General features: G+C 42.9%; 1 protein-coding gene across 6 annotated transcripts in view; it reads right to left on the minus strand.

The window, feature by feature from the left end:
- Ctnnd2 (catenin delta 2) overlaps positions 1-25,994 on the minus strand; it is an 881,165-nt gene that overhangs the window by 207,271 nt on the left and 647,900 nt on the right. For all 6 annotated transcript variants that reach the window (XM_076551692.1, XM_076551693.1, XM_076551694.1 and 3 more), the window contains one exon: positions 20,844-21,057. In XM_076551692.1, coding sequence (XP_076407807.1) covers positions 20,844-21,057 — 214 coding nt within the window. The remainder of the gene's footprint in view (positions 1-20,843; positions 21,058-25,994) is intronic.

The following is a 25,994-nucleotide window of genomic DNA, read 5'->3' on the forward strand; positions in this document are numbered from 1 at the left end:
ATAAAAGCATGAGAACTGTGTGTGTCACATATTATGGAATTTCAGCATCATGATGTCTATGAGAATATGTTGTGCTCATGTCCCATCAGTACAGGATGTGGGGCAGAGATGGACTTTACCTGGACTGAAGGATGGGGTTAGTAGCAACCAGCCCTTCCTTTCCTTTTTTTTTTTTTTTTTTTTTTTTTTTTTAAACCAGGGACTCAGTGTGGCAAACTCTCTGTCCTGCAACTTCCTAGTAAACATTGGAGACCTGGTCTAAATCTGTAGACAGCCAAACAAATGGATGCACTTGTAGTGATGAAACTTGGTGACTTCTTGAGTCAGAATGCCTCTGTCCACTGAGGAAATGAGACAGGACCTGTCTCTCCAGGCAGTGTGGATGCACAGGGCTGACAGAATGAACTACAGGTTAAGCATTCCTAATCCGACAACCTCAAACCCCAAATGTTTCTAAATAGGAAGGTTTTGAGGAATAGCCTGAGGCCCGGATGGAAAATAACACACCCTACTTTACACGACAAGTTGTAATAAAAATGCAGGTGTGCCACTCGGTTTATCCAGTGTCACCAAGAGAACACGAGAGCCATCCCATTCCCTTACCCTTGTGTAACGTTTGCTTCACACACAAAATTAATAAAAGACACATGATTATTTTCAGACAATGTGTATGAGGCAGGTATGAAACGGAAATGAATTCCATGCTTAGATTGTGTCCCATTTCAAAGATAATTCATAATATGTGTTGCATAATGCATTCTAAAATATGAGAAAAAAACAACAATTAAAAGCACTTTGCTCCCACACATTTCACATAATTGGTCACCAAACTGTGGTGTGTTGACCCAGGAGGTTCTGGGCACAAAAGCAATTTGGAGAATTGGGACCCGTCTGTTTTGGTCAAATTGACTGGGAGAGTCTTGACTGATGATGGGGCAGGAAAGCTCTTAGGAGAGAAACTGATCCAAACAGAGGCCAGCTACTAGATACCAGGAACAGAATGAAGTCCTAGGGGTGCTGGGTAGGGATTTGAAGGACTCGAAAATAGTCTACCCAGCCCAGCAAGGAGAAGACTGTATCTCACCTCAGGGGAAGAGGTAGAGGTGGAAATCTTTGTTTTCCTCATGTCTGGGGCCTTAGCCGTACTCTTCAGGGATTTCTATGTAAACCATTTTGCCAGGGCAGCAAGCCATTCCTTCTGGGTCACAAAACACCTGGCAGGTACGGTTCTCTGGGGCTTGAGACTGACACCCATGGGATACTGCTTGGAGACCAGCCTACGAGACTAGCAGCCAGCAGAGCAGCAACCACAGTGCCCTGGGGAGCAGTGACAATCAGAGTGGTGACCTGCATCTCCCTAGGAGCATTGCAGAAGATCTCCTGGGCCTGGTGTGCAAAGCAGATGTAGAAAAGAAGTCAGAAGGCTTGGGACAGAAGTCCTTGATATATAGAATGTGATCGATAGAGGCTCACAAATGCATGATAAACCCAAGGGCACCTTGAAAGGGGTGTGTTTGTGTGTGTGTGCGCGCGCGCGCGCGCGCGCTCATTGGTATGTACACAGTTGTATATGTATGACTGGATATGTTTTGTATGTCTACACTTGCATGGTCTGAGTATGCCTATATTGCACAGGCACAATTAAAGGTATGTTTGGCTCCTGTATATGCATATCTGTGTGTGTATACCTGTGTGCGCACACATGTGCATGATAATGTGTGAAAGCCAGTGAATCACTGTCTTGGAGGAGATGTTAGGCGCCAATTCTAGTCAGAACACCCCCCACCCCGGCCACCGCAGTCCAGACAAATCTCTCTCACCCATGGTTCCCCTCAGACCCAAGTAAACACATAGAAGCTTTATATTATTTACAAATTGTATGGTCTATGGCAAGCTTCTTGCTAGCTAGCTCTTATATCTTAAATGACGCCATTTCTAATCATCTATATTTTGCCACATGTTCCATGGCATGTTGTTCCTTGGGTGGCAGGCTGGCATCTCTTCTGTCTCTGCCTTTCTCCTTCCTCTATCTTGGATTTCCTGCCTGGCTATATTCTGACTCGCCATAGGCCAGAGCAGCTCCTTTGTTAACCAATCATAGCAACACATATTCACAGCAAATAGAAAGACATCCCCCAGCATGGAAGGTAACTGTTGGCTTAAAAATATTTTATATTTTAAGAATCTCACTTCCTCCCTCTCATGTTTCCTTCCATTTATTTCCATGTTATCTTCCATTTTACATCCTCTCAAATTCAAGGTCTGTTATTCTTCAGTTATTGTTACATGCACACACATAAATATATAAATCTACAGCCTGCTGAGTTCCTTCATTAATATTCCTATCTATATGTGTTTAGGACTGACCACACAGGACTAGATTACCTATGAGATAACTTGTCTCTGTAGAAGACTGAGTTTCCCTTTGTTATTTTAAATGAATATGCTCTAACTTCTCTCCTCTCTCATCCATGTCTAGGTGGCTTTATTTTACCACAACCCACAGACGCCTGGGAGGTCTTATAGGTGATTGGGCTGCTCCCACCTTCCTGTCCTCAACTCCCGCTGTCAGCGCTCGCCTTCAAGGACTCAGTGGTATTTTCTCTGAAGAAAACACATAGCAAAAGTAGCCATTGAGAGATAAATGGGGTGGGGGTAGTTCCAAGTGTAGCTATGAGCTGGAGTACTTATAAATTCCATGTCACACAAACTTACTGTGGTCTGATCCTCTTTTCTTTTCTTTTTAAATAAAGAACTTTGCATAGAGTTGGCTGTTACCATAGTAAACATTGTTTCCTCAGACATAAATAACAGGTAGCCTTAATGGAGATGGAGAGGGAACTCCTTGGAGGTAAAGAGACTTTTAATATTTGGAGACTATTGACTTACTTTTCCTTTGCTGTGATACAATACCACAGCCAAAGCAACTTATTTGGGATTATGGTTCCAGAGAGAGGGGTCTATCATGGTAAGGAGGCATGGCCCCAAGCAGCCAATGACATAATTCCTCCAGTAAGACCACACCTCCTAAACATCCCCAAACAGTACCATCAACCAGGAACCAACTGGTCAAATACCAGAGACTATGGGCAACATTTCTCACTCAAACCACTACAGAAGTGGACTGGAAAACAGGAGAAATTCCTCTCCGTTCACTGTTTGACTTAATGAGGCTTTGTGCTTGTGGTAGGTTGGTTCCCCTTCAGGTATCACACGGTTTTCCCTTTCAATCACATTTTCATTAGATTCCACTTATAAATAACTTGGCATGTTCAATGTGAAGTGTTTTCCCTCTGAACAATAAAACTTCACATCTGTGTTTACACACTCCAATAACTAAGTTAATAGCAAAGACAGTTTTGCAGAAAGTTACTAAATTGATTAACTGCTCAAAGAGCCTAAATGATCCACATTCATCTCAAAAGCACAAATATGTGTTAAATACAAATCCCTACTTCCTGTCAAGGTAAGGAAGTATTAGGAGTCTCCTGGGGGCTACATGAAAGGTAAGGCATGCAAATACAATGCTACCCCAAACATCCTCGAGAAAGGGTGGATGTGATCAGCTATATATGGTGATCACACATCACAAAATATCCCTTGGGTCAAGTTCAAGGGCTGAGAGATGTAGAGAAAGGCATTTTCACACAACAGTTATTTGGGAGAGCAAGACTGATACTGAGGATTCATTATGAGTTCACACCTGTGTATAGACATTTGTGTTAATGCATCCGTGTGTGTGCAAACCAGTGGATTCTTGTCTTGGAGGAGACAGTGTGCAGGAGAGGAATGTTGTTCCTTTAACTTCAATCTCTCAGTCTTGTGTTCTCTCCTTCTCACTTTCTCATTCTTTCATTTCAGTGCCCCGAGAATGCATGGGACCAAACATTGGCCACATTAAGACTATAAAGAAAGCTAAAAAGTAAAGAACTAAAACAAAATAAAAACACAAAACACATACCAGAACCCATTACCAGTACCATCAAACCGCTAGCTTCCATGCCCAGTATCCTTTTTATTAATCTTTTCTCCATGTATGGGGATTTGTACTTCTCAGCCTTATATGTCCAGTGTCTTACTGCTCTCACTGACCGCAAAAGGAAGGTTCTGAATTACATGAAAAGGAGAGAGACTAGTTCTTTGCCCTGAAAACATCATGCACGTGCCTGTCAGCTCTCGACATGAACTGTGAGGGAGTCCTGTCAGTGCAAATGTGAAACTATTGAACACTGGGCACCTGGCTGGGACGGCGCTCACTTCGGCTTTCAGTTAAGCAGCTGCACAGATGGACTTGGGGCACTGTGTGTGTGAACATAGCACGGACACCACTTGAAAACAAAACTGAGCTCTTGAATTAAATCCATCTGCTGCAAAAAAAAAATAATAATTCAACATAGACTAAAGTCAAGCAAAATGTTGATCAAGTGTATATTTGTGTGCAACGGGTCAGGATGCATACAGTTTGTGCATCATCCCTTCCATGCAGAAGTACAGAGATCAGGCTGGAGGGCACATATTGATGGGCAATGAATCCCAGACTGACTGACACATGTAGCATTAGGCCTTGAAGAAAGAAACTGGAGATGTCAGGCATGAAAAAGGTTTCTACTTTCGTTGGGGATGTGTGTGTATCTGTGAGTGTGTGTGTAAGTTTGCACACATTCACCACGATAAGCAAACAGATGACTCCGTTTAAATGCATTCTTGCCAAAGTGGTTTATGGGGTTTACAAGAAAGTTACAACTTTCTGGACTCATGTTTTCTTTTTCTGCTATGACTACGTTAAAGCCAACTGTCCATCTTTAAATCTCTTTCTAGATTTAATTGCTGTCTTTGTGAAAATCTTTTGTTTCCATCAGAGATTAGCCCAGAGACATACTCTTTTCCATGGGTACTGGGAAGGTATAAGCATTTTTATAAACGTTGTTAAGATCTGCTAAAATTAATTTTTTTGTTAAATTATCGTTGTTAATGATGGATTCTATGAAGTTTGTAAATTTCCTTTCTGCTGTTCATTTTCCTGCAAATAAACAAAACCAGTGAGAATGTGGTAATTTGACTTCCTAGTCAGCAGTGGTTGGACTCTCTCTTGTTATCCATGCTATTCTGAATAAAAAGGCTATCAGTCTAACATCAGTCATATTGCCCTTAGCACCAGAAATCTGGAACATACTACAGATAGCTTGAGATAGCAATGAGATGACTGTCACTTGCTTCCCTGGCTCTGGATATCACAGTTCCTGCCAGGAGGACTGTCTAAACAGTTTGAACTACACTTTCTGCAGTCACACATTTTGATGGGCCATTTTTACTTTGGTCATAGGGGAAGCACTTCCCTTGGAGGAGAGACAACTATCACTGGTAGCAAGAACTTGACTGTTGTGGGATGTCTTTCTGTACACTGCAAATATATGCTGTTCCCATTGGCTAATAAAAGAAGTTGCTCTGGCCTATGGTGAGTCAGGTTATAGCCAGGCAGGGAATCCAAGCACAGAGACAAGAAAGAGAAAGGTAGAGGCCGGGGAGATGCCAGCCTTATGCCCAAGGAACAACATTCCAACAGACCGGTAAGCCACAGCCACATGGCAACTTATAGATAAATAGAAATGGGTTAAGATACAAGAGCTAGCTAGCAAGAGACCTGCCATAGACCATACAGTTTGTAAATAATGTTAAGCCTCTGAGTGATTATTTTATAAGCAGCTGCGGGACCGCTGGGCCTGGTAGGACCAGGGGAACTCAGGAGCGGAGAACCTTCTGACTACATTTGCCTGATCCAAAACATAAGCCTTCTTGACTAGGATTGGTCCAGCACCAAGGGCTGTCCAAACAACTGTTGTGACTAGCCCAAAATACTCCTTATGTAGGTACACAAGCAGGCTGCCTAGTTTACTCCATGAACTGGTTGAGATACACACTTGCTACCTTCCATGTGTTGTCATTATCTGGTCAAAAAAAAAGGTTTATCTCAAGTGATCTTGAGTTCACAAGTGCTCAGTCCAGTTCAGTACTGGCAGCAGCAGGATCTCACAGCTTGCCTCACTAGAGCGTGACAGTGGAAGATCCTATGGGTGCTACCTGAACCCAAGATGGTGACCTTCTAATACTACTTCCTACCAGATCACTGGCCTTCCAAACAGCCCAACATGTTTACCTGAGCTCCCCACAACTGCTTCTGGACAGCTAAAGAGGTCCTAGGGCCTCAAAGATGTCCAGCAGTTGGTGCCCCATTTTTGGTACTCACTACTGGGCTCTGGAATAGCCCTGTTTGCCTCAAGTCCTGGATTTCTAGTGTAAAACACTGGCAAAAGCTGCTGATAGCAGAAAAAAAAGTTTCCTAGATAGACTTCAAATCCACTTGTGGTGATATTTTATCTGTGTCCCCCAATAAAGTTTATCTGAGGATCAAAGGAAAAAGCCAGGCACTACAGTAAATATAGAGGTCAGGCAATGGTAGCACACGCCTATAATTCTATCACTCGGAAGGCAGAGAGCTGTCTGGATCTTTGTGAATTCAAGGCCACACTGAGAGCCAGGTGTGGTGGTACATACCTTAAATCCTAGCATTAACCATAAAGGTCTGGAAGTCTGTACAGACAGACAGGAAGTGACAGAGCTGGGCAGGAAGAGGAAGTGATGTGAGTTGGCAGAACAGAAAGGCATATAGGCATGGGTATACAGGAAGTAGGTCTCTTTGGAAGCTGCGGAGTTGGTGAGGTGAGGTTAGCTGTGGCTTTTCTTATTCCTATGATCTCTCAGGTTTTAAGCTCACCTGGTCGTCTCAGTGTGTATCTGCTTCCCTAGACAACTTACTGATCCCACCCAAGGCTCCCATTCACCTGCTAGAAGCCAACCAGTGGGAGGAGCCTGCTTGAACCTGACTGATCTTTGCCTACCCCAATACCTAGCTCCTGATGCCTCATCTCCAGAATGTTTTCCTGACAGAGGCAAGTGTCCAAATCATTCTGGCAGCAGTTACTAGCCACTGGAGCAGAGCAAGAAGAAAGGAATTAGAAGCAGAGAGGGGAAGAGGGATTCAGGGAAGTGATAAAATGTAGCAAGGAGCCAAGAGAAGAATCTGCAAGCTGTGGTCATGAGAGATGCTCCGGAGAGATGTAGTCCTGTAGAGGCAAGGCTTGAACACTGGTCATTACCAAGGACTAAGGATCTAGATACCCAAGTGTGATGATATTTTATTTGTGCTGAAATGTGGTGATATTTTATTTGTATGCTAATAAATAAAGTTTGCCCGAAGATCAAGGAAATAGCAAGCCATTTTAAGTAAACACAAAAGTCAGGCAGTGGTAGCACACGCCCTTAATCTGACCACATGGCAGGCAGGGTCTCTGTGTGTTCAAGGCCATACTAGGGAACAGAGCCAAGTGTGGTGGCACACACCTTTAATCCCAATACCAACCATAGAGACCTGGAGGTCTATATAGACAGGCAGTGAGAAGGAGGTGAGGCAGCTGGGCTAAGAGCCAATGAGGGGGCAGAACAGCAAGGCAACAAAAGCCTGGGTAGACAGGAAGTCGTGGCATTTTGGAAGTTGCAGAGCTGATGAGGTAAGGCTGGTCGGTGGCTCTCACTATTTCCCTGAGCTCTAAGGCTTTCACCCCTATATTTGGCTCCGTGTTTTTTATTTAATGAGACCGCTTAGTAATTCAGCTACACACAAGGCTGGCACAGTAACCGCAACATTGGAGGGCACCTCCTGCTGCTGCCACTCGCTGACGTAAGACACTGGGGGAAACACAAGCTACCAGCACGGAGCACTTGGAGTGCTTCCTGCCTCTCTACAATGTATATTCATGGAAAGCACGGAGCCCCAGCCAGCACACTGGTGATGTTTCCTGCTCTAAGCTCCCTTGTCCTCTTCTTGGTGCTCACCTTATGGAGAATGGATCTAGTCCTCTCAACTGACCACTCCTCAAGGACACAAGCTCACACCTCCCTCTTTTCTTTATTTTTTCTACTATACCTTGACTGAAGTGTGGCTCAGACACACCTTACGAGAGCAGCGGAGTAAGATGACAGGAAGACCAAACGTTATACCAATTTCCCTGCTTCTCCAGTTCGCGGACTACGGCTCCCCTGCTAAGAAGTCATTTCCCCGAGACCCTTTCCCTGAGCAAAATTCTCTTGAGGACATGTGGCTGACATCTACCTGTTGGGGGATATTTTCATTGCACCCTGACACTCCCAAGACTGACAATAAAGTTTACTTTGAATCAGAGGGTGGAGCTAGCTACTGGCTGGCCAAAATGAGCCATAGAGGTATTGGAGAACTGAGGACATCTAGAGAGACACAGGAAGCGGTAGGGAGGGGCTTAGAAGGATACTCAGCCCTTCTGGATTGAAGGAGGAGAGAGAGGAAGTTACTGGTAGAGAGAGAGGAAGTTACTGGTCGCTTCTCTGCCACTTCTCTGATCAATCAGGTTCTTATATCGATATCTGCCTCCTAAGTTTTTATTGATAAATAGTAATTACATAAATGCTTCATCCACCACTTTATAATGTCAATCATGCCATCAATGGAAACCCCACTGCAGGAGCAAGTCACTGTGCAAACCTGAAGCTTCCATTCTGCCAGAATGGCTTTGTTTTCTAAGACACAGCACGAAGAAAGTCTGTTCTGGATGCTTTACTCTAAGTATAGAATAAAAACATCTGTTGGGAAGGAAACCAGGTGTTGGGCAAGCGATGTTGACACTGTATGCTTTGCCCCCTCACCTCCAACATCCGGTGGGGATTTCTATGCTGTGTTTGTTAACACTAGTTAATGTAATTTTTGTGATAATTGTAGAGCAAATAGAGCAAACTCTCAAATATAATTAGGGAAAAGTGTTTCTAATTAACTTGTAACTCCTGAGTTGCAAAGTAGAGATAGAAATCAGTTACACTTTGTCAGGTCTAACGAGCACAAATGCACTGTACATTTCAAGGTTGGTGAGCTGAGGAGAGCCGTAAGGGCTCACCAACACCCTCCTGTGGACCTTCCTAAGATTCCGTCATATCTGGCAAGGGCATGGAAGAACATTTTACCTTAGGTTGTCCAGCACTATGGATCTCCGAGATGAAAACTGTATGAACAGTTTAGTTTACCCTCAGATGGTTCAGGGATATGTAGGATGGATGAAGATGATCACAACATTAGCTTACAGCCATACACACAGTGTGTGTGTGTGTGTGTGTGTGTGTGTGTGTGTGTGTGATGCCACTTAACGTTACCTTATGGGCATACACTGTGTGTGTGTGCACACACGTGCATGCATCAGATGTTGATTGTTGGGGGGTCTTTCTCAATCTTTTCTCCACCTTGATGATGTTCTGTTTTAAGATAAGGCCTCTAACTTAGCCCAGATCTCACTAATGGGCTGGACTGGAGGGCCCTGTCTTTGTCCCCAGTGCTGGAGTTATAGACTTGTACTGTTCTGATTTCTGGGGATCCAGACACAGGTCGGCATTTTTGCAAAATCTGAACAACCAGTATAGCCCATACAAAGGATGTTGATGAAATTCTACAGTGTTCTTAGGTAAGTAAAGGACCATAATCACACTAAATCCTCCTCTAATACAGCATCGTCAGTGATATTTGATTACATGCTATGTCTTGTGTTAGAGTTAATAAAGAAGGAATGTAAGGATGACTTGTCTAGATACAATTATAATATAAGCTATAACTCTTTTGTAAAATTTAAATCAAAATATCTTACACACTGGGGCATAATCACGATCAGCAGTAAGAGAGACATACTCTTGAAACAGGGAGCCACAGCTGTGAAGGAACATGGGTAGGAAGAGTCCATGGGATTGAGTTGTGTCTCCACCTAAAACACTCCTTCAGACTTCAAGTATGAGAGAGGAAAACTCACCTCTACTTTAACATGCCACTACATGCAGCCTTCACTTGTTCAAGAAGAGCTTCCTTGTATATAAGCCCTCAACCCTTTCTGACATCAGGAAAACAGATCACTTGATTTTTCATGCCAGCTCTTGCCACGTCATGTGAACTAGATCTACTGCTTTGGCTTATGATCTGTTTTGTCTACCACGACACCAGATCTGTGAAGGCATGTCTCTGGATTAGAGCTTGAAACCTCTTGCAATGGTTTTGTGAACTGATTATGAAATTCTACTTAGGGTATTCATTCTCTCATATACAATTCACCGGAAAAGGGAGAATTTCTCTTCACCTGGCTTCTTTCCAGCCCCATTGCCCATCTGGTTTCCAAAAAAGGGCTCACCGTGATCTTAGCTATGGAAAAGGAATTTGTATCCATGGGAAAGCTGGTCTATGATGAGGAGGAACCTGGGATTCCCCTTCTTGCAACACTAAGCACCTTGGCCTCACATCTACAGGGTAGGTACTCACCACATTCACTGATGTGTTTAATGGATGAGTGTGAATAAACTAGAAACATGTGTCTACCTCTAGGACAGAGTGAGGTGGGCAGGGCTGTGATGGTGCACATTCCCTAACTTGATTGAACTCAATCTGGTAGGAGGAAATTGGGAGTAGGAACAGTGCTGAGGACTGTAAGTTTTTGCTTCTTCACATGTAGATATTATTTGGTTAATCACTATAGAGAGATGACTCTAAAATGGCCAAAATGATAGCAGGCTAGAGCAGGCAATGTCTCTATAATGAATATACTAATTAGAAGCTAGCTAGATGCCATGTGGTCCATAAGAGACTAAGCAAACACACTTAATCTTCTGGGTCCCTCAGCAGTTGACTGGAATTAACAGGCATGCATTAGTGAAGAAGGATTCTGGCCCAGGAAGTCTTCCTTCCTATGAGTGGAAGACTGTATTGATAGAATACAGGTTTCTTCCAACCACTCCTGCACCCTTCCCAGAGTGCTAGAGGGGCTTAACAAAACCACCTGTTGGTTTGTCTGGTAACCTTCTTCCTCTTATGAGAGTAACCACAGGGAATTTGAGTTTCCCTGGTCTCCGTAAGAGGTGTCCTGGCATTTTCTAGAGGACGAAAGGGAAGCTGCCAGGCCCCACAGGAGGTTGGCCATTTTATATGTTGCACATGTCTACTCTCTTAGCTACTTTTCCTGTGATAAAACACTTTGACTAAAGCAGCTTATGGGAGAAATGGTTTATTTTGGCTTACAGTTGCAGAGGCCTACAGTCCCCCATGGCAGGGACACGGCAGCAGGCAGAGAAGGAGAGAAGGTCTGGCGCCAGGAGCAGGAAGCTGGCCAGTGACATTGCATTTACACTCAGGATGCATTATTAATAAGACCATTGAGCAATTTGTGTTACAGCACTCTGCTTACAGAGTCAAGGATCTACTCAGAAAATAGTGCCACCCACGGTGGGTAGTGGAAGAAAGACTGATTGAGGCTTCTATAAAATGTAACCTGAGGGCCAGCCACCGACGTGTACAAATAAAGCCATGCTGACACACAGTCACATCCCTGCAGCTATGTATAACCTTGTGACTACTCCCCTCACCCTATAGGTAGACTAAGTGATTCTAATGCAGGCCCAAGATTCTACAAACTGGAAAGCTTTCTAGCTTCCCCTCTACAGAGTTGGCCAACTGCTGTTCTGGAACCCGAAGGGATGTTTTAGAAATGCATAGAGACTTGGCTGAGCCTTCCAAAGATCTGCCAGAGACAGAAAAAGAGAAAGGAAAGCCAGCAGCAGGTCCCAGTATGGAGGTATGAAGAGCTCTTGAGCAAGCAGAAAATAGGAGCTGGTAGCATGGTGCAACTGGACCATGGCAGGTGCACACACATGTGCATCCCCAGGAGAGGCCGATGGCCAGACGGTGTGGGGGTATCAGATCCAAGGGGTTCCACAGCAAACAGAAGAAAAGCAGCTGTTGTGGCACAGGATGGAGGAATACCTGCTGTTAATGAGCCACGGGGAAGTGAAGGCCGCCAGCAGACAGTACATATCCCTCTACCTGTGGTGCCAGATAGCTAAGAAAACCCCCAGAGAGGAAACTCAGAGACTGGAGGGATGGCTTATCAAATAAGGGCCACTTGTGAAGTGTTAGGACTTGAGCTCAAGTCCTTAACACCTACATAAGAAGCTGGGTGTGTCTACACATAGGTCTGTAACCCCGGCACTCAGGTGTGAGTGGAACACTGGAGCTTTCTGGAATCCAGCCTAACTCCAGGTTCAGTGAGAGATCCCGGTTCAAGGGAATATGGTAGAGAGTGGTAGAGTAGGAGAGGAGAGACCCATCCATTCTCCTCTGGTCCCCAGGTATGCTCATGGTACACACACCGCATCAGGGAAAAATATTACCTCATGTCAGTCCTGATATGGTGGGTTAGGCTGAGTTGTCTGAGCTGAGCTGAGTGAGCACTACACTTCCCAGAACTCCCTTCCCTTCCTGGCTCCAGATGCTGCTGTCCACAGGGAATTCTGAAGTTTGGCAGGTACCAATGAGACAACAGCCAGGAATCCTGAGGATCTCAGGCAAGGCGCAGCCAACACCGGTCTGTGTATATTTTCATTGCTCTGCTTCTTCCCCTTGCGGGAAGGAGGGGCACAGATCTGTCTGCTCATACCGCATCTCCTCTGTCAGCGTGCCCGGGCTCCATACACATGAAAGCTCTGAACCATCACTCATGGCTAGAACATGATCAGTGACCAGCAACAGAAGACATGAGTCTGTCATCCCAGGTCCTGGTTGGGTGCTGTTGTCTCTCATGCTTTATGTCCAGCTTTTCTTCCCGATGACAGCCTGATAACCAGTGTCCCGTCCCAGCTCATCATCAGGCATGGCGCTTTCTTTGTCAGCTCTGACTATAATATCAGGTCTAATCCTGACAGGAAGTCCATTTTTCCATGTCACTCCCAGAGTGTCTGCTGCTCCAGTGAAACCACAGCTATTATACCTGGCAATAGGTTAGGTTGCCTCCACGCCATACTCTGATATTGTAAGGTGACTTAAGCACCTTTCCAAAATAAGCAACAAGTCACAGACAAGTCTCCTTCAGGTGGTACGTGCTTAACACCAAAATGAAAGATTTATTTACATCACTCTGTTTTATGTGTATGCATGCTCTGCTTGTGTGTTTACATGCTTGTGCACCACATATGTACCTTAAGGAAAGGGGCCAGAAGAATGGGTCAGATCCCCTAGGACTAGAGTTATAGATGGTTTGGGCCAACCATGTGAATGCTGGTAATCAACCTGGGTCTTTTGGAAGAACAGCCAGTGCTCTTAACCACTGAACCATCCCTCCAGCCCCTTTAACATCATAATTAACCTAGACAGGTTATCTCTTGATTACATTTAAGCTCATTGATAATGGACTCTTGAAGTCAAACGAAACCAGATTGGTATTGTTTCTCCAACTTAAGTTCAAGGACATCCTTTTGCCAGCAGAATGATAGTCCATCAAGGATGCCCTCATCTTAGCCTTTTATGCCTGTGATTACATCCCCATTCACTTACTAGAACACACAATGGCAAGAGATAATGGCTTTTTAAACTTCATTTTATTTTGAACTCTAATGTCTCTGGATTTCAACATGAAATAGGTTTTCCTCTTTGATTTTAATTTCTCCCCGGGAATTTGATAATTCTTCATTGTTGTCCTGTCCTTCTGGGACATCTATATTCATTTTCACCTCCGAGTTGTTGCTTATTGTTACTGTGGAAACCCTGATTCACTGTGCTGGACAATGTGGGTACATGCTGTTTGGAACAAGGAATGAAATTGGGGTTTAATTTTGAACCCTGAGAACATGATGGCTCTGAATTTGATTAAAAATCTTGCTCTTGTGACCCATTTCAGTGACTCTTGCTGTGAGGTATTAACTCTCTGCCCAGAATTCTAAGTGACCCTCTCCCTCAAAAGCCATAAAGGTGGAAGAAAGGTTCTTATGGTAAACTACTTAGCTCCTACTTTTGAAGGAGCCTCTGGGTGATGGTAGACAATGGGGTAAAGAGAAAAGTGCCTTGGGGCTGGGGATGTAGTTCAGTGGCAGACTGCTAGTGGAATATGGCTTCAATCCACAGCAACACTAACAAAAACATAATAAAATGTCTTGAATTAGTAAGCTCAAGTAGCTGCTATACCTAGAGTAATGCCTCCAACCTGGCTTCCACTGGAAAGGAGGATAATATTCACTAATATTTACATTTTGTTTTCTCTGTCAAACTGTTCAGAACTCACACAGGGAAGATATTATTCATTAGGAATCTAATGGAATTAGGAAGATAATAGAAAGATATCATCCAACAGAAATCTCATCCTATGTCTCATTCATGCAACAGGAGTTTAGTGGACCAGTAGGACAGTGGGGGAACTCAGTTAGGGCTGGGGTCTACTCAGGGGGCTTTATTTCAATGAGGGGACTCGTTGTCCTGATGGACTTTTAGGGAGATTTTCATAGAAGGCAAACATGTGGCATATGGAAAGGAAATAGAAAGGGAGAAGCTATGAAGACTTTGTATAGGAACAGTGGGCTATTTCCTGATTTGCCACAGCCATGTAAGGGCAATGTTCACTCACAGGCAGGAATGTGTTGGCCTATCCTTCCAGGCAGAGCCATGATACAGAACTGACAACTTTGAAGAACTTCAGAAAAAATAAAGACAAGAAAACTGATCGTATAAGGGAGGGCTAAAAAGCTTCCCTAGCTAAAATTCAGTCTTGAAAAGTCTACCTAACAAAGACACTTTATGGGCCCTTCACCACAAAGTATACCCTACCAGTCCACCTTGAGAAAGAGTTCACCACGTATTTACCACTCTTCATTTGTGTGCAGAGAGCTCAACAAAGCCCAGCTTCCTTCTGTTTTAAAAGTTAGAAGATCTAGGGTAATTGTCACAAGCATGTCTGCAAAACTAAAGAGACAGTCACCCTGAATAGAAGATTTGACACCAGGAAGAGTGAGATGATTCATGCTATACGACATTCTTAGAGAAATGCTTTAACACTATATATTAGTAAAATAAAAACACAGGCCATAAAAATCAGAAAGCGGTTTCTTAAAAGTAATGAGAAAGATGCTTTCACAGTCCTCAACCCTGCTCCCGGAGGCTTCTACAAAGAGTGAGGAAAGTGAATGGTACAAATCAATGTTAGGCGGTAGAAACGGTTCCGCGATTGTGTAACAGAAATGGCAAAGGTCTCCAAATTACATAAGCAAAGAAAAAAATAACCTGAGGGTCAAAGTCTGACTAATTGCATAGAGGACAGAAAAGGAGGCTATGGGAATTAGTGGTTTATAAAAAGGTAATATTTCAGAACGGAGAAGGTCATTCTTTAAACTGGAAGTGTTCAGTACCAAGGAAGGTTTTTTTTTTTTTTTTTAAAGAAACACACAGCCAAATATCAGCACACACCTTCACAGAATCCTATAATATCAAAGATAAAATTAAATTTGTAAAATATTCATAGGAAAAATAACTTTCTATCATAAATTCCATATCTAGTATAGTTCACTTTCATGTGAGACTTTAAAACGGGTATTTTCTTAATAATATCTTCTGATTGCCCATTTTTAGGAATATGTAAGATGGCAAAACACTAGAGAGGAGGGTATTGAGATCCAGGGGACAGATGTTGTAAAGCCAGGGCTGCTATGCAATAGAGCTGGGGGACAAGATCCTGATGTTGCCAGATGTATGGGGCTCTGGGGTACAAGATGTTGAGTAGACAGAAGGAAATCAGCAATCACAGAAAGCATAGGCAAAGATCAAAAAACAAAAACTGCATGTTTTCTTCCATATGCAAGACTTAAATGTGTGTGTGTGTGTGTGTGTGTGTGTGTGTGTGTGTGTGTGTGTGTGTGTTAAGGTCATGAAGCCAGAGAGTGGACCGTGAGAAGGGAGGAAGTGATTTTAAGGAATGGGAAAATAAAGAGCAGGTAACAGAATACATAGCATGAAAGAAAAGGGGACTATTTATGGGGAAGAAATGAACCAATAAGAGGAAGACGAGAGTAGGCAACAGTGTGTGTGTGTGTGGGGGCGGGGGTAGGAGGAATCAGGATGAAGCATATGTGATGACATATTACATATGAAGATGCTATAGCAAACCCCATTAGTTTGCATGCCAACTTAAAAACCAGGAAAGAAAAATGAAATCACTGGCAAGGTTGAGTCAGTGGCTGGTTTCCTTAATTAAAAGAAAGGACCATTTGGGCCCACACAGCATAAACGGACTACCCACTACTGTTGGAGAAGTGATGCTCCCAAGGACACCGATGTAAAACTTACTGATCAAGTCTTATGCTCCAATAAAAATCTGCTTTATTATTATTTGTGAAGCATTCTCAAAACTTCAGTTGTGTATTTCAAAATTTATGTTGATTATTCCCACATTTAGGGAGAGAAAAACCTTACATTTGTCATGCCCAAAGGACAAGCAACATTTCTAATTGGTCCGTTTGCTCCCAAGCATGGTGAGTAATGGACAACAGAGAATAACTTCAACTGGGGTTAAATACAATGCTGATCATTATCTCATCCTAATTATTGCATAGGAGGAAAATTATGTATTCCCAGGCCCACTAGGCAGCGAAGAAATACATGCCGCTGTGAGCCGCGGCTGCAAAGTGAGCAGGCGGGTGTTTTCCAGCATGCCTGGTTGTGTGCTGCAGGCAGACACCTCTACTTTAACATTTAATTATTGTTCAAACAGTTTTCTAAGGTTTATTCAGTAAGTAATTTATGGACCTGTGGGATGACTACTTCATTTTATCCTTCTATTGTTTGCATTTTGGCTTTCTCAGTATCTCTTTTGAATCGGTATACACACCTTGCACATGGTAATGCATTTCATGTGGACATTTTAATGGAGTACGTAAGGCACTTGACTGTGTCCTGACCCCACTCAGCCCTCCCTCTCCGGTGAGTCCCCCTAGCTTCCCCAGAGCGTTCACCTCTACCTTCCTGTCAGATATACATATGCAATTTTATGAATTTACATAAATTCTATGGTCCACAAATGAGAGAAAAGGTGATCATTTTCTTTCTGGTCCTGACTGAATTTGTTTCATATGACAACCTCTTGATTGAACAACATAATGTGGTTCTTTACTGAGGAATAAAATTCCATTGTGTATATATGCCACCTTTTCTTTACTGATTTCCCTGCTGATGGACACATAGGCTCATTCCAAGACCTGATAGCTGGATTTCATCCAAATTCCTGTTTCTAAAACATGTTAAAATCACTAAATTAATCAGCTTACAATTCTGCAGATCCTAATATTTATCTATAGACAGGATGACTTCAAAGAACTCCTGTCTCCCTGGTCCTTTAACATTTCCCAGTGCATTGTGTTCTGATGTATGAGCTCAGAGGCTGAAGAAAGCCTGAGGGAAAAATTTCCCTTTACCTAAGGGAACTCCTATAACACAGCATGTCATGAGTCCTTGATGAACTCTGTATCATGCCTCCTGGAGAATTGAAAAAAAAAAATCACAGTTTTATTTAATTAAAGCATGGACACATGACCTCATTCCCAAAAGGATCTGTGGAGGCTCCTTGGAGCAAAGGAAGTGAAGAAAGCCGCTCTTACATCTCTCTATACCTTCCACAGACACTGACTTCTTCACTGCTTATCTGGGAAGTTTATAAAATGTGGACACATTTGTCAGAATACTTCTGTCTTAGGGTGTTATTGATGTGAAGAGGCACCATAACCATGGCAACTCTTACAAACATTTAATAGAAGCTGTCTTACAGTTTCAGGGGTTTATTTAGTCCATTATCATCATGATGAGAAAAGCATGGCAGCATGCAGGCAGGCATGGTGCTGGAGAAGGACCTGAGAGTTCTGCATCTTGATCTGAAGGCAGAACAAGGAGACTGCATGCCACATTGGGCATAGCTTGAGCATATGATACCTCAAAGCCTGCTCCCACAGTGACACACTTCCTCCAACAAGGCTACACCTACTCCAATGAGGCCACACTTCCTAATAGTGCCACTCCCTATAGGGCAAGCCTTCAAACACATGAGTCTATGGGGGCCGTTGCTAATTTAAACCATCACAGTATTTTTACATGTTTATCACTCAGCAATACCCAGGCATTGGTCATTCAGAGCAGAGCTTCACCCTGGCAGTGAGTACTCGATCGAGAGTCAGTTAGTCAGCAGGGCTTAGCAGAACACCTAACATCTGTGCACTCTGAAGTGCTTGAGGGATGAGTGGAAAGCATGATATTCCTGGGAGCACACAGGCAGGCTTATTACACCAAGGAGACCACTGGACTTGGGCAGAGACAAATGTCTCAGAGGAGGAAAGAGAAAGAGAAACGGAGGGTTTGGTGACCTTGGGGTTAAACTGGGTTAGCTGAAATAAAACACTGGATTCCTCAAGCTCTGCAGGCGTCAACAGAATCAGCACTTCAAGGCCCTCTTTGGCAGATGATATGGGCCAGTGCTGAAGATGCAGATTTGTCTCTAAGGCTCTCTGACTTCCATTTACCTCATTTCATTTTTCTCAGGCCAGAAGGATTGGCTTTGGTAAGACTTGATCACTGGTGTGATGTCTAAACAGAAGTCAGCTGAGTCCTGCAGCCTTCCTGGTACCCTCAAGTCTCTGCCCCTGGAAAAACTCAGAAGGCTTTGTACTCCCAGCACCCATCCCTCTGCACAAGCTTGTCCTCACAGGCGTTTTCTTCCCATTCCCTTCTGCGAGATGGTACTGCAGTATTGTTATTTAACAGCACCTACATTGCTAACCCCAGCTACAGTGAGACTATAACACTCTGCCTCTGGGAAGGCAGACAACATCTGCTAGGGTAGTAACTTTGATTGTTCATAATTGATTCACCGATGTTTCAAAGACAGTGTTCCTTTCAGAAAGGAAAGAGGAGAAAGCTTTGGCTACCACGGGGACATTCTTGTTTGGCTTTCCTCAGGAGAAGCAGAGTGAAAAAGGGAAGGTCGGTCTGTATGCCAAGTACTACATCTTTCCCACAGCCCGAACTTCACCACAAGTGAAATCTTCTTAACCTTCCAAGAAGGATGTATGCTTTTGATATTTCCAAGTGGAGCTCAGAGACATTTCTGCCGCTGTTTGGGGTTAAAATGGTGGTCTCCAAGAGCTTCCAAAAGTAGCTGGGGAAGGCAACAGCTTCTCTTGATCCCTTTCTGGACACCCCAAGTGCCAACCGCAGCTCCCGTGCCATGCCATGGGCCCACTGCGTTTAGGTCATCAGCTACCTCCAACGTTCACACGATTTCTTTGGTGACGTGATAAATGCTATTGAAGCAGCTTCCAGATCATGGTTCTGAGTTGCAGACAACACAAAGGTAACTTAATTCCAAGTCTTTTCCAAGCCTGGAATAACATGTGCAGCCTATGCAGAAGGTATTGTGCAAGACTCCCATTTCCCCGCTTTCTGTATCCAGTAGCAGAATCTTGACGCACCAAGCATCTTGTTTCCATCACACATACTGAGTCCTTTTCTCCCAGGCACTTCCAACTCACACACAACCAGTGAGCATAAAGATGGTCTTGCATAACCATAATGGCAGGGAATTATTTCAGATTGTGTAATTCACCTCGGAAACAGTCCTCAAAGTCACAAAATGCAGATAATGACCACTTTACCTCGCCTGACCCATCTGACTTCATTGTGAAACATTACTTTAATAATACTATAACCCTTGCCAATAATTATTTCCACAAGGAAAACCCTCTACTTATAGAAAAATGAAGAGGAAATAAAGCCAGCAAGCAAGTAAGGGTTAGGGGAGGACATAACAAACAAAACATAAAAAAAGAGGAGCCGATTTGGGTCTCGTTTAAACTTAGCTAAAAACAAGAAAGAGATAGAACTACCTTGAAGAAAGAAAACACAAGGAAATGTTCTGAGACTGGGAGTCTGGAGCCAGCCTTGCGTGCCTATTTATGATTCTGTAGCTTGCGCGATGCATTTTCTTAAATATATTTTTTTCACATACTTCATCTGCATAGATATAGAGAAATTTTAGACCTGAGACAGAAGGTCAAGGCGATGGTATAGTGGATAATTAAGGGATCTTTTGGGGAAGTCGCATTTGCAATTCATTTGTCAAATAGTTGCTTGTAGGGGTACCTTAATGAACGAGAAGCCAAAACCACCTACAACAGTAGTGAGCATAATGAAGAAGAGGGAACTTCAGAGCCATTTGGAATCCCGTACTGGGGACATGTGTGTCATTAGGACACCAACAAGACTGCACACTTACAAAGTGAGGGATGACAGTTAATGGTTAACGATTACTCTGCCCAATTATACCAAGAAAGGTACGGGCTGAACGCTTTCAACATTTTCCCTCTTTACACCCTCATTACTCTACAAGCTACTCTTATTAAGTCTAAAACCCAAAGTTCCATGAATGTGGAAAGGCATTCAAGTTAACTTTCAAACAGCTCTTTAATATTCAGTAATATAACCTTGGAACGTTGAGCATGCAGGGGTATTTTACTCAATCAATTAGCACTAGAAGCACAGTATGCTCAGTGTACTCATAAACCAGGACATATATGGCTCGTTGCCAATAGCTTGAAGGCCTTGTCCCCTTATCAGTTATTTCTAATGTTACTCTAATGACGGCCTGTGGGTACTGCAGGAAACTCAACTACTTCTAAAACAAATGACAAGGACTGAAGTAAGATCACAGAATGCTAGGGATGGCTACATTTACTCGTTTCTAATTATTGAGCATGATCTACCTACGTATGTTACCTTTGATGGTATTTTTACTGACTCATTTGAAATTGGAAAATGACTATGTTATCAGCTCTGGGAGGCTCTGAGTTGTAATGCTTGGTTCTCACATTTGCTGCTGGGCTGGATACTGAAACAGGCATCTTGAGGTAAAATGGAACCATTTAGTAAGAAGTCTGACCTGTGACCAGCTCCCGGATCTCCAGGTCTGTGGTCTTGCGAAGCAGTCTCACCAGCGCTGGGATGCCACCACAGTTTTTCAGGGTGATTTTGTTGTCGTCATTGGCCTTCCCATACACCAAGTTCCTCAGAGCCCCACAGGCACTACGGTGGACTTCCGTCATCCGGTGATCCAGCAGGTCCACCAGGAGCTGTATGCCTCCTTGTCTCCTTATCTGAAAGAACAAGGGAAAGAGCTTTGGCCTTGGGGAGTCAGGTTCTGCTGTCTGAGCCCAAGCACTGTTTCCCTCAGCAAACCTGCTACAGACAGCTGCACTGAACTGGATTAAGGCTTACAAAAGGGGAGGAAAACTAAGTGCTCTTCTTGGATTCCATCCCCTCCAACTGCTTTAATATCCTACCCATGAGAAAGTGAATTCACTGCTTTCAAAGGATAGAATCTTGGAAAGGTAATTTTAACTCCATAATGGGTACCTCAGACATTTCTTTAAAAAACAAACCCAAAATGTCATGTGCTCACGGAGTTAGAATGATTACCATTCCTGAGACTTAACTAAATTTTACCACTGTCTTAAAGGGCAGCAGTATTGATACAGAAAACACCGAAAGTATTCTACTCAACAGGGAAAGACTGAAAACACATAAAAGGCGCTGAAACTCCACGAGAAGCTGAAATAATTGACACAAGTGGTTTTGTCTCGGAAGTTCTGTGATGCAAGGGTCACTCAGAGTGAGAGGCACAGCACGGGTGACCACAGAAAGCATGTCACACTTAGGTCTTTGACCTAACCACAGTGAAAAACACATTATGTTGTAGTGTTCTATTTGTTGAAAGAAAACTGAAATCTAGAGATGAATGCAAGAAATGTTTTGTGGTATGCTTCCACATACATGCCCTTTTTGCTGCCCATTAACTTTGGGGACAACTTAAATATTTAAATTGAAGAGAGAACAAAGTACCTAATCAATACACAGACTCTTTGTTGGCATCAGCAGCAGCAAAGCTACATCTTAACACTGCTTGCTGCATTTATGTGGAAAATCAGATGATTCATTTGGGAGGGCTTCTTTGTCTTTCTTTAGACTTCTATGTTATCAGGGATTGAAAGATTGGCACCTCCATGATTTAATTTTCAAATTCCAGAAAACTTATTCACTGCACCCTGCCACTCTGTCAATGGTGCTCAACCACACTGCTTCAAGCTGCAATCTGGCCATACTTACTCCCCACCCCAGCATTCCAAGGTCCCATAAGACTATAATCTTCATTTGTTTCACCAATATCTTTTCATCCCAAGCGCAATGCCATGCTCACCATAAATGCTCACCACATCAATTCTGAATGAATGAGGAGCGTTAATTAACATATGACTTGCTACCTTAGGGTTCTATAGATTTACTAAAACATTGCTGTTCAAAATTGAGTAATATGCACTATAAAGGAGGGGGAAAGGGCTTTTTGTGAACAGTTGAGGTTGTATGCAGGGATCTCCAGGGGCATTTCCCACATCAGCTTACAAACATAAGGAGGGAGGCTTCATGCACACAGGTTGGAACACTGATGATTCATTAAGAGCCTACAAGAAGTGTTTTCACTCATGCACATAATGCAAACATAAAAAGCAGAAAGCTTTACAGTGCTCACGGAACCTTAATTCTTTAAGCTGGAAAGCATGATGTAGTGCTTTGTGTATTGTGCCTCCCATGGGAAAAGCACCAGAAAGAGGGAGAGGAGGACTCCCAGGGCACAGCACTGCTGAGTGAATGCTGAGTTCTCTTCCTTGCACTGAGCACAGCCTGCAGGTGGTAAGGATGCCTGGGGAAGGCAGCTCAAAGGATGACTGAGTTGATTAAAAAAGAAACAATGGAACCTGAAACAATGTCCTTCCTTAACAATTTTACCCTGGGCTTGTTTGGCAGCGTTCGGGAGAACTGTGTGTGTGTGTGTGACATGAACTGAGCATGTCTGCATTATAGCCCCAGCCACTTTATTACTTCACCTCAGAAGGTCACCCCATGAGTATACAAAGGGTATAAGGAAGGTCTTTTTTTCCTCTGTGTGTGTATTTGCATATGTGTTCTGTGCTTTACAGTTCTATAGTTTCAAATAATGATGAAGCCATTGAGAAAGAAGAAATAAATCTCACCATAATAGTGAACCTATCAGGCATAGATATTAAACGTGAGAGCAAATCAATAAGTTAATTTTTAATTTTGTAAATACTTTTAGTTTGATAATGTACTTCATGTTTATGTGACTTGTTGAAGTAATATACAATAATAGTTCTGGAAGTGGAACAGCAGGTCCTTGCTTGCATGTGTCTACGTGTTTGGGTGACACATGTGTGTATGTGGTACACATGCCTGGGTGCACATGCACAAGATGGCCAGAGGCTGAGGTTGGGTGTCTTACTCAACCATTTTTCCTGTGGTGGTCTGAATGCAAAAGGCTTCCACAGACTCATAGGGAGTGGCATTATTGGAGGTGTGGCCTTGTAGGAGTAGGTGTGGCTTTGCTGAAATAAATGAGTCACTGGGGTGGCTTTCAGAAGCTCAAGCCAGGCCCAATGGCTCATTTGTTCTTTCTGCTGCCTGTCAATCGAGATGACAATGGCTCATTTGTTCTTTCTGCTGCCTGTCAATCGAGATAACCTTTTTAGCACCTTGTCTGCCTGCATATCCCCATGCTTCTCACCATGATGACAATGGACTAAACCTCTGAACTGTAAGCCAGCCCCAATTAGATGCTTTTCTTTATGAGTTGCCTTGGTCATGGTGTCTCTTTACAGCAATAGAAACCCTAGATAAGACACTGTCTGCTCTCTACATTAGATTTTGAGAGAGGATCTCTTACTGAATATGGAGATCAAGGTATCTGTGGTGGTATTCTAATTGTACTGAAATGTGATTTTGATTGTATGTTAATAAATAAAGTTGCTCAGAGCTCAGAGCTAAAATCTCACCCTTCCTCCTGCGGTGAACTATGAAATGACTTAGACACAGGGAAATAGCTCGCTTTCAGGAAGCTGGAACCACTGCAGGAGGAAGGGTGAGATTTTAGCTCTGAGCTCTGACCTCTCGGCTTTCTCTTTTACATTGGTTCTGTGTTTCTTATTTAATAAGACGGTTGGTTACATCTACAGGTATCTCCCCATCCCTTTCTGCAGGAGTCTTTAAAAATCAAATCTTAAAAAGACTTTAGTTTTAGGGATTATTAAAATACAACTATATGTTAGCTAATATGTAATGCTTTATATAGTATCAAAATAAAATAAATCCACTAGAAGACTATCACATTAGTCATAACTGAATAGATAATTATTATGCATTAAAGAATGGTACATGGCATGTCCAAGGTGGCTTCTTTTTTATAGTAGTTGGTATGCATTTCGGGTTCCTTTCTGTCTTTCCTGCCTCTATATTTCTTTTTAGCACTGAATAACATTCCTGTTTCTGGATATATTACAGTGAATTTATCTGCTTCTCTATTAGACAGGTGGTTATTATATTGGTCGCTTCCAAGTTTTGGAAATTATGAACAAAGCCACCTAAACATGTGCTCAGTTTTGTATGTACTTAAGCTCTGAATCCCTCTGGATAAATGCAAGAGACTAATAGTTGAATCCTATGAAAATAATCAGTTTGGTAAAAGCAGCCGAGGAGTCTAGCAGAGCAGCTGTGCCTGCCACTGGGCACTCCCACCACCACTTCCTGCTGCTCCCTGACCTCACAGCAGCTAATGTTCTCAGTGCCTGGATCCCAGCCACTCTCTAAGTGTGCAGTGGAATGACACTGTGTTCCCCCTCTTCGAAGATTTCCCGAGTGAATCAGATTTATTTGCACTAAGGCAAATGGTTGAATAAAATCAATCTGAAATGCAGATGGGACCATCCCAGTTTCATTTGAATGGACTACATCTCTGAACCCAATGGAATCAGAAAACGATCACAAAAGATTTTTATTCCCAACCCAGGTAGCTAGCCTTAATTTGTTTACTATATAGTTCTGTGATATATGGCTGACTTGTTCAATGGGTTCTATGTAGGTATCTCATATCTATTTCTCTGCCTAGTTAGGATCTAGATGGGAGCCAGTTCATCAAGAATTAGAAGGATGGAGGCTGATGGCTTCCACCTCCTGTGATGAAGTGTGAATTGGTTAACCAAAGCAAAACTATGTCCTACTGCCTGCCCTGTTGGGTTGTTGACAGACAGAGTATTATTTTCTTTGCTGTCTTTCTTTTTCCTTCATTTTAAAAAAAAGTAGCTCAGAATGGTCTTGAACTCAAGATCCTTCTGCTTCTGCATACTGAGCTTGTGAAATTAAATCGGAGAAGCAATGAATGTTTCCAATGAACCCGAATTAACATATGCCCATGTACTTACCTCTGAATAATAAACAAGTATACTTCACAGGGGTTACAATGTGTTTCAGTTACACCATAGAGGCTATATCGAAGAATTTAAGAGAGAATCTCTATTTTTTCTTTCTCTCCCTCCAGTTATGTGAAATAACTTGCTTCCTTTGCCTAACTCATCACTTTAAATTTTATATCAGAGATGCAGCACAGCATGAGGCTTAGGGTTCCCTGGAGTTCAAATTGTGGCTCCTCTGTACCTTTCTAGACAGTTACTTGTCTATAAGTATTGACAAGACAGGGATACTTCATAGGGTTATTCTCAGGACGAAACAAGAATTAAAATGTGAATTGTTTAACAAAGCGCTCAGCAAGTATTACCTTTTTAGAAAACACTGCTTTCTTGAAGTCATTCACCATCTCATCTCTTAGTTTCCCACCTGCTCTGCCATGATGCTCCATGAGCCTTGGGAGGATGGGGTGTGATACAGATGTCCCATTTGGACTAAGCACACTCCAGTTTCTTATTCTCATCACATTGACCAATTCTAGGTCTCCGTGTTAATAACCATTTACTGCAAGTAGAAGCTTTTCTGATGAGGATTGAGAGACAGCACTAATCTATGGATATAATGATATGTCACCGTGACAGCATACATTAGATCTGAACAAGCTCAAGCCAGACAAAATTCTGGCATGTAGCAGGGGAGGTAGGCATGAAGTCTCACCCCTAGCTGAGGATCTATTACAATTTATAACTAGTGGGAAAGACAGAGTTGTTTTTTTCTTTAAAGA

The sequence above is a fragment of the Peromyscus maniculatus genome, chromosome 15 (assembly GCF_049852395.1).
Source record: "Peromyscus maniculatus bairdii isolate BWxNUB_F1_BW_parent chromosome 15, HU_Pman_BW_mat_3.1, whole genome shotgun sequence".
NCBI lineage: Eukaryota > Metazoa > Chordata > Mammalia > Rodentia > Cricetidae > Peromyscus > Peromyscus maniculatus.